Here is an 11,211-nt window from a genome sequence, read left to right on the forward strand (position 1 = left end):
GTGGCTTGCTTTCTCACTTTTTCTCTTTTTGATAAAAATAAAAATAATTATTTAATTCCTCTAAAAAAATATATATACTAAGTTACATTCTCATATGGAAATGTCTCATCACATTACCTTCTTAGTCTCAACTCTCCCTCCCAGCCACCAAGCCTCTGCAGTTTTCTCATTTCAGAAACTGTCTCAAGTATAAAGAGAAGGCAGATGGAGAAAATGAGCCAAATTACATCAGGGGAAAAGAGAGGGAAAGGAGAGAAAGGAGTGCAAATGGAAGAACAATATAATATAACCCACATTGCAATATCATTGCAAAGCTCATCCAGTCTGCTGTCCATGTGTCCAGCTTGAATTAATTCTGCATCTCTTTTCAGTCGTCTATAGGAAGAAAGAGAGGTAGGTAACCTGGGTTTTTTAAACTTGCTATTTAAAAAATTCTGACCAGTGCGAGAAGTCAGCCCTTTTTATTATTCCCAACCATATAAACTTTCTCTGATAAGTACCTATATCTTTCCTGGGTTTCCTTGATCACTTTTTTTAGTTCCTCAACTCGTTCAGCAGTCAGTTTCCGAACAATGACATCTTCAACAGTTTCCACAACTTCTCCCTTTTCACCCCTTTTCCGTCTGTGGGAAATTTTGTAAAAAAAAATCCATGTTTAAGTAAGAGACATCTGTTCTCACTTCCACTTACTTTCTGTGAACCATTTCTACCACTTAAATCATAATGTCTGTAATACTTTTATTATTCAGCAATTTTAAAAATATATCAAACAAGCTTCCTAAGTAAACACTTCTCCATTAAAGGGATTTGGTTGAAATACCTGGTTTTGTACTCACTTTGGGGTCTCAGTGGTCTCTAGAAGCTCTGAATATTGAGAAGCACAATGCTATGGAAAAAAGTGAAAATGTGATGAGCAAGCATGGAAAGGTATGATGTTTTTAAGCTTCAAAAGATTAGATAAAGATTTAGAGATGTACGGTGTGAGTGGTTTATTTCTAGGAATATGAATAATTTTGTCATCAATCCCATTCAAAATAGTATTGGACAAGAGAAAAAGGAGTATTCTGGCCTGGAATATGTATATTTCAGGAAAGTCAACCAAATAATATTTATAGATAACAGGACCAGCAGATGGTGTAATGGTTATGTTGCTGGACTCCCACATGGCCGACCGCAGTTCAAGTCCTGGACTCAGAGGCTTGGAGAGTGTGCATAAGTACCCAAAATCCCGAGAGGAGAATGGAGAAAGATAGCGGCATGCCATCCCCCCAGGGGGTGATTTCTCGCTGTCTCTCCAGTGAGCACCTGCGCCATATAACAAACATCTTTCTAAAAGGAAAAAATATATATTTGTATCTAATATTTATTAAGTAGTTACCACATATAAGACATTGAGATAAATGCTTTACATGGATTACTGCAATTAACTTGATAACATTCATGAAGCAACTCTTATCTCTATTTTACAAATGAGAAACCTGAGAACCAAAGTCCTAAGTTTATAGATGGAGTCATATCAAACCAGACCTGTCTAACTCTCAAGCTTGGGTTCTTAATTGTTATGCCACACTGACACAAAGAGGTTTTAATAAGAGAATATGTAGATAGATTAGAAAAGAGTGGAAAAAAGAAAATGGTATTCTCTCCTATTCTCCCACTTTACAGTGCACAATCCTAAAAACTGAAAAAGGCCAGGGGCCAGCAAGTGGCATGAGTGCATGTGTGCCCACAATCCCAAGAGAAGAATGGACTATGGCATGGTCCTGGGGAGTGATTTCTTACTTTCACTCTCTGTTTCTCTCCAGTGAGCAGACACACCCTATAGCAAAAACCTGAAGGGGGAAAAAAAGGCACAGTAGAGAACTGACTTTGCACCCAAAAGATCATCTCTTTGGAACTTACTTTTTGAGAGAACCAGTCTGGAGGGCGGCCAGGTTCTGCAAAGGGCTTGATTGCTCTGCTAACTGATACCCTATAAATGAGAAAGCCTTATTAAACACCAATGGGGGCAAGGAGTACAGGTATGCTGAGAGTTCAAAGTTTAGAGTTCAAATTCTGGAATAAAACAGCCAATGGAAAGCAGTCTGAAATATTTGACTATGGAAGAAAACATAATTACTTAAAAGTCACTTTATCACTTTAGAGGAAAAGTCATTGCTGAAGTTTTCCTATGATATATTTACTTGGTAAATTGAGGTAAACCTAATAAAGCATTATTTCTATTCATTTGCAACAATATGTTTATTTCCCTGTAGTTTGGCTCTTTTATAAGAATCTGCCTTTTTAAAACGCAATATGCAGGGACCAGTAGATGGTGTAATGGTTACATCACTGGATTCCCATATAGTCAACTGTGATTTGAGTCCTGCACCCAGTGGCTCGAAACTCACACCAGGCATATGTGCGTGTCCAAGATCCCAAGAGGAGAATGGAGAGGGTATTGTGACATGGCCATCTCCCCTAGGGGTGATTTCTTGCTTTCTTTCTCTTTGTCTCTCCGGCAAGTGCACATGCTCTATAGTAAAAATTTCTCAAAAAAGAAAAGGCAACATGCAGGGCCAGCAGCTGGTGTGGTAAAAGTGCTGGACCCTTACATAGCCAACTACAGTTTAAGTACCAGACCAGGCAGCTTTCTCACTCTCTGGTGAGTGCACATGCCCTATAGCAAATTTTAAAATTGTAACATTAATAATTTTTTTAGAAAAAGCAGGACCAGCAAATGGCTTAATGGTTACATTGCTGGACTCTCATGTAGTTGACAGTGGTTCGAGTCCTGGACCAGGTGGCTTAAAACTCACGCCAGGCTCCCATGCACATATGTCCAAAATCCCAAGAGCAGAATGGAGAAGGGACTGCATCATGGCCATCCCCTATGGGGGGGTGGGGGTGATTTCTTGCTTTTGGTCTCACTGTTGAGTAAACAAATCCTATAGCAAAAATCTCTAATAAAAATATAAAGAGCAATATACATTATAAAGGGTCTTTGAAAAGTTCATGGGAAATGTGTATTATAGATTTAAACAACTTTTGCAACAAAATAAACTTGTACTTTAATTCCCCTTTTCCATAAACTTTTTGAAGTCACCTTTACATTTTTTCAAACCAAAAGTTATTATCATTTGCTCCTAATAATACAACATCTGGAAATGTAACATAGGGCTACAATTCAACAAAAAGAAAGTACCAATATATTCATGTAGACTTGATTAGACTTACTGATGAACAGCTAGCCTCAACACTAAAACTTAAATCTTTTATATATATATATGTGTGTGTGTGTGTGTATATATACACACACACACACACACATATATAAAGAAACCTACTATAGGGCACATGTACTCACAAAAGAGACAAAGAATGCACATGCCTAAGAGAGGGAAAGTGAGAAAGCAGCACCCAGGGAGATAGCACATGGCAATCCCTTCTCCATTTTCTTGGGATTTGGGGCACTCACATACAAGTCCAGCTTGTTTTTCAAATCACCAGGTCTGGGATTTGAATGGCGTAACTGGCCAAGTGGGATTTAGCCACCTTAACCAGCAAGCCACCAGCTGGCCCAAAAGTTCATAACCTCAAAAAGAAAAGTAAAATTTTGTGTTAGGATAATGGTATCTCAGAACTCTTTTCCTTTATAAACAGTTTACTTTAAAACTATTATATGAATGGGCTGGCCCCATGTCCTGCTGGCTGAGGAAGCCTACGTGGCTGACCATGGTTCAAATCCCAGCCCTGGCAGCTTGAATATATGTTGGGCTTGTGTACATGTGTACCCCAAATCCTGACAAGAAGGAAAATGGAAAAAAAGGAATTGCAGTGTAACCAAGCCTCACTGAGAGGTGTTTTCCTTACCCAACACCCCTGTTAAGTGCCCACGCCCAGTGGAAATTAAAAGAAAACTATTATATGGAACCAGCATATGGCACAGAGGTTATGTTGCTGGACTCCCACACTGTTCAAGTCCCAGACTCAGTAGCTTGAAAATCACACCAGGTGTATGAGTGTGCGTGTCCAAGATCCAAGAAGGAAAAGGGATTACGATGTGGCCATCCACCCTGGGTAAGGGGGTGATTTTTTACCTTCTCATGTCTTTGTCTATCTGTGTCTGTCTGTCTGTCTGTCTGTCTCTCCCTCTCTCTCTGGCAAGTGCATATGCCCTGAGGCAAAAACATCTCTAACAAAAATCATGTGAATAGCTATCAGGAAAAAACTTAAGTTTGATCCATATTTTATACCTTGTACTATAAAAAAAAAACTAAAATGAATCAAAGATTAAAACATTTTTAAAAAGTCAATCATGCAAGTACTAAGAGAATAAAATAATTCTTTTATAACCTCTGGCTAGAGAAGAATCCTCTATGTCACAAAATACAGGAGTTAAAAAAATAAAAATATTAATAAATACACTATACTTAACACATCTTAATGGAAAAAATATCAACAAAGGCAGAGTTAATTAGCATACTAGCTACAAAAAGAAACATGGGTGTGGGGGATGGGGATGGATGGTGGCACAGTGATAAAACTTGACTCGGCAAAGGACCCACATGGGAAGGTTCAGGATCATCACATCCAAAGACTTCCCTAAGTACACAGAGCACATACGTACCCATTATCTATAACTGGCTGAAGTTGGGGGGTGGATCACAGTGTCAGGACCCTCCTAGGGGTGCTCTTTCTCAGCCATTTTCTCACTGTTTTTCTTTACTCAGGGAAGAAATTAGGGGCTGACAGCTGGCACAATGGTTAAGGTGCTGGACTCCCACATGGTTGACCACGGTTCAAGTCCCAGACCTGGCAGTTTGCTTTCTCACTTTCCCTTTCTCTCTGTGTCGCCCTGGTCAAATTTAAAATAATAATAATAAATAATTCTAAAACAAAAAAGTAAACTTAAAAATAAAAGATTGGGGGTCAGAAGGTGGCGTGGTGGTTAAAGGCACTAGACTGTCACATGGCCAAACACAGTTCAAGTCCTGGACCTGGAGGCTTGAAAATAAGACTGGGCACGTGCATGTATAGGCACAGGCGCCCTATGTCAAAAACCTTAATAAAAAAGAAAAGAAAAAAGCAATTAATTGTTTAGACCAGTGGCTAATCTTTCTAATTATAAAAATGTCACTGACAATTTTATATACAGCTCCAAAAACAAAACTAGTAGAGTGATTATCAAATGTGCACACCTTAATGCTCAACCTAAAAATGAGTATGTTTAATCTTTGATTTGATTATTATACACCGTATCCAAGCTGTAAAAAGCCACACTATACCCTACAAAGATGTACAATTACATGTAAATCTACAATTACAATAAAAAATAAATACAAAGACTAGTAACCCAATTGAAAAATGGGAAAAGTTTATAGAAGAAATATAAATGGCTTGGGACCAGCAGATGGCATAATGGTTACGTCACTGGACTCCCATGTAGTTGACCGCAGGTTCAAGTCCTGGATTTGACAACTTAAACTCACACCAGGCACATGTGCGTGCATGTCCAAGATCTCAAGAGGAAAATGGAAGAGAAGGGATTGTGGTGTGGCCCTCCTCCTTGGGGGGTTGATGTCTTGCTTTCTCTCTCTTTCTTTCTCTCTGGTAAGTACACATGCCCTACAGCAAAAATCTCTCTTAAAAAAAAAAAAAAGAAAAGAAAAAGAAAAAAAGAAATATAAATGGCTCTTTACTATATGAAGATGTTTGGGACCAGCAGTTAGCGTAATGGCTATGTCGCTGGACTTCCATGTAGTCGACCACGGTTCACCTCCCGGACCCAGCGGCTTAAAACTCATGCTGGGCGCATGTGCGTGCGTGCCAAAGATCCCAAGAGGAGAATGGAGGAGAAGGGATTGCGGCATGGCCATCCTCCCTGGCGGGGTGATTTCTTGCTTTCTGCCTCTCTGTCTTGGTTTGCCGCTGACCCAAACCACCATTAAACAAAAAAAAAAAAAAAAAAAAAAAAACCTCTCCCCCCACCCCCCCAAAAAGAAAAAAAAATATATGAAGATGTTCGACTTTACTTGTTAAGATATATGCAAAATGGGGCTGGCAGGCTGCATGGTGGTTAACAGAGCTGAACTCCCACATGGTCATCCATGTTCAAGTCCTGGACCTGGCGGCTTCCTTTCTCACTTTTTCTCTCCCTCTCTCTCTCTTGCCCTCATTCTGTCCCACTCTGGTCAAATTTAAAAAATAAATAAATGAAGTTAAATAAAATAATTCTTTAAAAAAAGATGCATGCAAATTGGGACCAGCAATTAGCCTAATGGCTATGTCGCTGAACTCCCATGTAGCGAACCGCAGTCCGTGTCCCAGACCCGGAGGCTTAAACTCACACCAGGTGCGTGTGCGTGTATGCCCAAGATCCTGAGAGGAGAATGGAGGAGAAGGGATTGCGGCATGGCCATCCCCCCTGGGGGCTGATTTCTCACTTTCTATCTCTCTGTCTCTGTCTGTCTGGTGAGTGCACACACCCTATAGCAAAAACCTCTCCCCCCACCAAAAAAAAGCATGTAAATTAAAAATACCAAATATTAGTACCCATCTTTTATAATGTTGTCAAAGGACAAAAACATCTGATAATCCATTCTATGAGACAAGGTACAGAAAAGCAGGTACTCAACATGTTACTAATGGGAGTGTAAACTGAAATAATTTCTAAGCATGATAATCTGAAATATTTATCTAGCCAGACAGTGGTATAGTGGTTAAAGCAGTTGAATCTCCCATGACTGACTGCACAGTTTGAGTCCTGGTACCAGTGACTTGAAAGACGTACCAGTGACTTGAAAGACATACCAGTGTGTGTGCTTATATGCCCAAAGTTTCGTAAGGAGAAATGGAAAAACAGAAAGGTGTAGAACTGTCACTGATGGTGGGGTGCTTCCTCACTTCCCCTCTCCTTCCCGCTTCTTTCCAGCAACTGCACATACCCAATAGCAAAATTTAAAAAAAATAAAAAAGGAAGAAACTCCCAACACTAAACTAACAGACTTAGACTCAGAAATTCTATTTTCAGTTCATCCTATAGATATAATTTATATGTAACTACACAAAGTTCTATTTGTATTAGCAAATGTCAATCAACAGGGTACCAGTTAAATAAATTATGATGTGTTCAAAAAATAATACCAGGCAGATGTGACTTTAATACAAACAAACTAACAAACAAAGGTCTGAGTGGGAAAGGAAACAAATCTTCATATACAGTCCTCTAAATCTGTGGTGGGTATGTTCCAAGACTCCAAGTGTGTGTAGCCCTGAAACCATGGATAGTACCAAATATTAAATATACTTTTATTTTTTTAAATAATTATTTCATTTAACTTTTTAAAAGTTTATTTATTTATTTTAATTTGACCAGAGAGGGACAGAGTGAGAGAGAGAGAGAGGGAAAGTAAGAACGCAAGCCACCAGGTCCAGGACTCGAACCACAGTCGGCAATGTGGGAGTCCAGCACACTTAATCACCACACTATTTGCCAGCCCCTAAATATGCAGCTTTTAAATATGCAGCTTTTAAGTATACATACGTATCTATGGCATAGTTTAACTTATAAATTAAGTACAGTAAGAGATTAATAACAATAACAAAATAGAACGGTTAAAACAACATACTATAATAATATTTAAAAGTATGGTTTCTTCCTCTCAGAATACCTTATTATACTGTGGAGCAGTCACCTACTTTTGGCCTACAGTTGAAAGCAGGTAACTGAAATCATGGGAAGCAAAACCAGAGATAAGAGGGAGAACTGGGGCCAGTAGGTGGCGTGGTGGTTAAGGTGCTGGACTCCCATGTGACCGACTGTAGTTTGAGTTTCAGACCCAGCAGCTTGAAACTCACACCAGGCACACATGCGTGCATGCATGCATACCCAAAATCCCAAGAGGAACATGGAGGAGAAGGGACTGTGGCATGGACTTCCCACTTGGGGGGTGATTTCTCACTTTCTGTCTCTCCCGCAAGTGCAAATGCCCTGTAGCAAGAGCTTCTCTTAAAAAAAGAAAAAAAAATGCTGGTACCAGCAGATGGCATAATGGCTGCATTGTTAGACTCCCATGTAGTTGACTTCAGTTCGAGGCTTGGACCCAGAGTCTTAAACTCATGCTAGGCGCATGGGCGCCCAAGATGAGAACGGATAAGGGACCGCAGCATGGCCATCCCCATTGGGGGGTGATTTCTCGCTTTCTGTCTATCTTTCTGGCAAGCACACACACCCTATAGTAAAAATCTCTCCCCAACCCCCCAAAAAAACCCCAAAACTGCTAACACTGGCAGATGGATGAAATGATAGGAGGAAGATACTAAGCCATTTTAAATTCTGAACCTATGACCTCAAAAAGTAAACTTTGAAGTGTTATTTACATATTCTCATATAATTTTCCTAATACAAATGTGAGAAAATGCACAGATTAGATTCTATGTCAAATCAATTTATTTAAAAATTAGTTCAGTTTATATGTGAGTTATATTTAAGTACAAACAGATATTTTATCAAATTAACATGGTTCATTTTGTTTTAGTTTAACATTTAATTTGGCTCAGGAACAGCTACTACCTAGAACATCCCCCATTAACATGGACTATATAGCTATCAGGTATGGAAGCAAGTTTAGGATGTTAACAACTTTTTGGGGCTTGCTACCTAAGTAGTTTTCCAACTTGCCCTCCTATACCCCTAAAATAAGGTTTGCATTCTATCAAGAAGAAAGTAATTACACTATCTAGTTCTTAAATGATTAAGTTATTTTTATTGCCAGAGGGTGCTTGCCTGAGAGAGAGAGATTTAAGACTATCAAAAGGTACCCTTAGACAGTAAGGGAAAAAGAAAAAGGTTAGAAGTAAAAAACGTTATGGGATATGTTCCAGTGGGTATGGGGAAAACCAAGTCCCACTTCCTGGTACTTAAGAACAAAATTCTGGGGGGTAGCAGGTGGTGTGGTGGTTAAGACGACTGGACTCCCACACAGCTGAACTGCAGTTTGAGATCCAAACCGGGCGTCTTGTTTTTTCACTTTTCCTCTCTCTCTCTTTTATTTAAAAGTAAATAAAAATAAAATGATAACAATGAATAAAATTAAATTAAATTTTAAAACAAAACATAATCCTGGGAGGCTGACCCTGTGGCCTACTAGTTAAAGGAGCTGGATCCTATTGCATGGGAGATCTTACAGTCTGAATTCCAGCCCAGCAACTTGAAAAACAATGGATACATGTTTGTGCCCAATTCCTCAAGGGGTGGAGAAAAAAAAGAGGAAGGACTGGGGCATAACCACATTTTGGGATCCTTTCTCTCTCTGTAGCACAGGCATGCACCCTCTGGCAAATTAAAAGAAAAACAAATCCTGGATACCAAATTAATTCAATGGTAAAATATTTTAAAGAACAATGCTAGGACAGCACAGCTATAAGAAATAACTGAGTTGGATGCCTGCCTCACAACATACACAAAAGTTAATTTAAAATGTATCAAAGATTTAAATGTATAAATATAAAACTATAAAAAAGTAAACAACTTTTTAAAAAAGTTACCTTATTTAATTTTATTTATTTTAATTTGACCAGAGAGGGACAGAGAGAGAGCAAGCAAGAGGGACAGAAAGAGAGAGAGTGGTGGCTTGCTTTTTCACTTTCCAGGACTAGAACCCCGTGGTCAGCCATGTGGGAGTCCACCATCCTTAACCACCATGTCACATGCCAGCCCCAAGAAGAAAATGATTTCTGAGAACCAGCAGTTAGCGTAATGGCTATGTCACTGGACTCCCACGTAGTCGACCACGGTTCGCATGCCAGACCCGGTGGCTTAAAACTCACACCTGGCGCGTGTGCGTGCGTGCCCAAGATCCCGAGAGGAGAATGGAGGAGAAGGGACTGCGGCGTGACCATCCCCTCCGGGGGGTGATTTCTCACTTTCTAGCTCTATGTCTCTCTCTTGTCTATCTGGCGAGCGCATGTGCCCTATAGCGAAAACCTCTCCAAAAAAAAAAGAAAATGATTTCTTAGCATGATATCAAAAGCATAACTAACAACAAAAAAATAGATAAATTAACCATCAAAATTAAAAACTTATTTAAGTTTTTTTTAATTATTTATCTAATTTTATTATCATTATAATTTTTTTTTAATTCATCAGAGACAGAGACAGAGGAAAAGTAAGAAAGCAAGCCCCCAGGTCCGGGACTCAAACTGTTGTCGTTCATGTGGGAATACAGCACCTTAACCACAATGACACCTGCTAGACACAAAGCTTCAATTTTTTTTTTTTTTAAGAATGATTTCACTTAATTTTATTTATTTATTTATTTATTTATTTATTTAGATTTGACCAGAGACGGACAGAGAGAAACAGAAAGAGGGATAGAGAAGGAGGTGAGAAAGCAAGCTATCAGGTCCAGGACTCAAATCGCAGTCAGCCAAGTGGGAGTCCAGTGCCCTTAACCACCATGCCACCTGCCAACCCCTAAATTTTAATGCTTTCCCTCTCTCGCTCTCACACTCTCTCCCTCTCAGGTCAAATTTAAATAAAGTTCAATAAAATAATTCTTAAAAAAAAAAAATTGCCAGAGGGCATACATGTTTGTGTTGGGGCTAGAAATTAAGAAAGCACCACCCATGGAGAACAGTCATGCCATAATCCTTCTTCCATTTCTCCTTTAGGGATTTTAGGCATGTTAGCACATGGACTTGGTGTTTTTCAAGCAGGAAGTTCTTAGACTTCAATTGCTCAGTTAGCTATGTGGGATCCAGTCGTCTTAACCACCATACCACCAGCTGGCCCCCAAAACTCCTTTTCCATTTTTATTTAAAAATAATTGTTTTTAAGAGAGAGTTTTGTTATAGGTTATGTGCACTCACTAGATAAAGACAGAAGTCACCCCCATGGCGGATGGCAATGGCACAATTTGTTCTCCTCCATTCTCCTCTCAGGATTTTAGACATCATGCACACGCACCCGGAGTGAGTTTTAAGCCACCTGGTCTAAGACCTGAACTGTGGTTGACTACATGGTAGTATTATGCCATCTGCTGGTCCCATATCCCTCTTTAAAAAAAAGTTTATCTAGGACAAGGTTCCACATGGCTACTGGGAACTAGATTTTTAAGGGAATGAAGATTTTCTACTAATAATTCAGCCTCCAACAAACGAGCTAGTGGTAGAAGACAAGGTTCCGCATGGCTACAGTGAAGTAGATTTTAAAGGGAATGAAGATTCTCT

The 11,211-nt window shown here is 39.4% G+C and overlaps 1 protein-coding gene across 1 annotated transcript in view; it reads right to left on the bottom strand.

Moving 5' to 3' along the window:
- The window catches only part of BRD8 (bromodomain containing 8), a gene marked incomplete in the record, with an annotated part of 76,911 nt that overhangs the window by 60,786 nt on the left and 4,914 nt on the right, over nucleotides 1-11,211 (bottom strand). Inside the window, 4 exon segments of the mRNA XM_027768838.1 lie at nucleotides 295-375; nucleotides 501-623; nucleotides 837-886; nucleotides 1,903-1,972. Of these exon segments, the coding sequence (XP_027624639.1) occupies nucleotides 295-375; nucleotides 501-623; nucleotides 837-886; nucleotides 1,903-1,972 (324 nt within the window).

Source organism: Tupaia chinensis, unplaced genomic scaffold (assembly GCF_000334495.1).
Source record: "Tupaia chinensis unplaced genomic scaffold, TupChi_1.0 Scaffold147608_1, whole genome shotgun sequence".
NCBI lineage: Eukaryota > Metazoa > Chordata > Mammalia > Scandentia > Tupaiidae > Tupaia > Tupaia belangeri.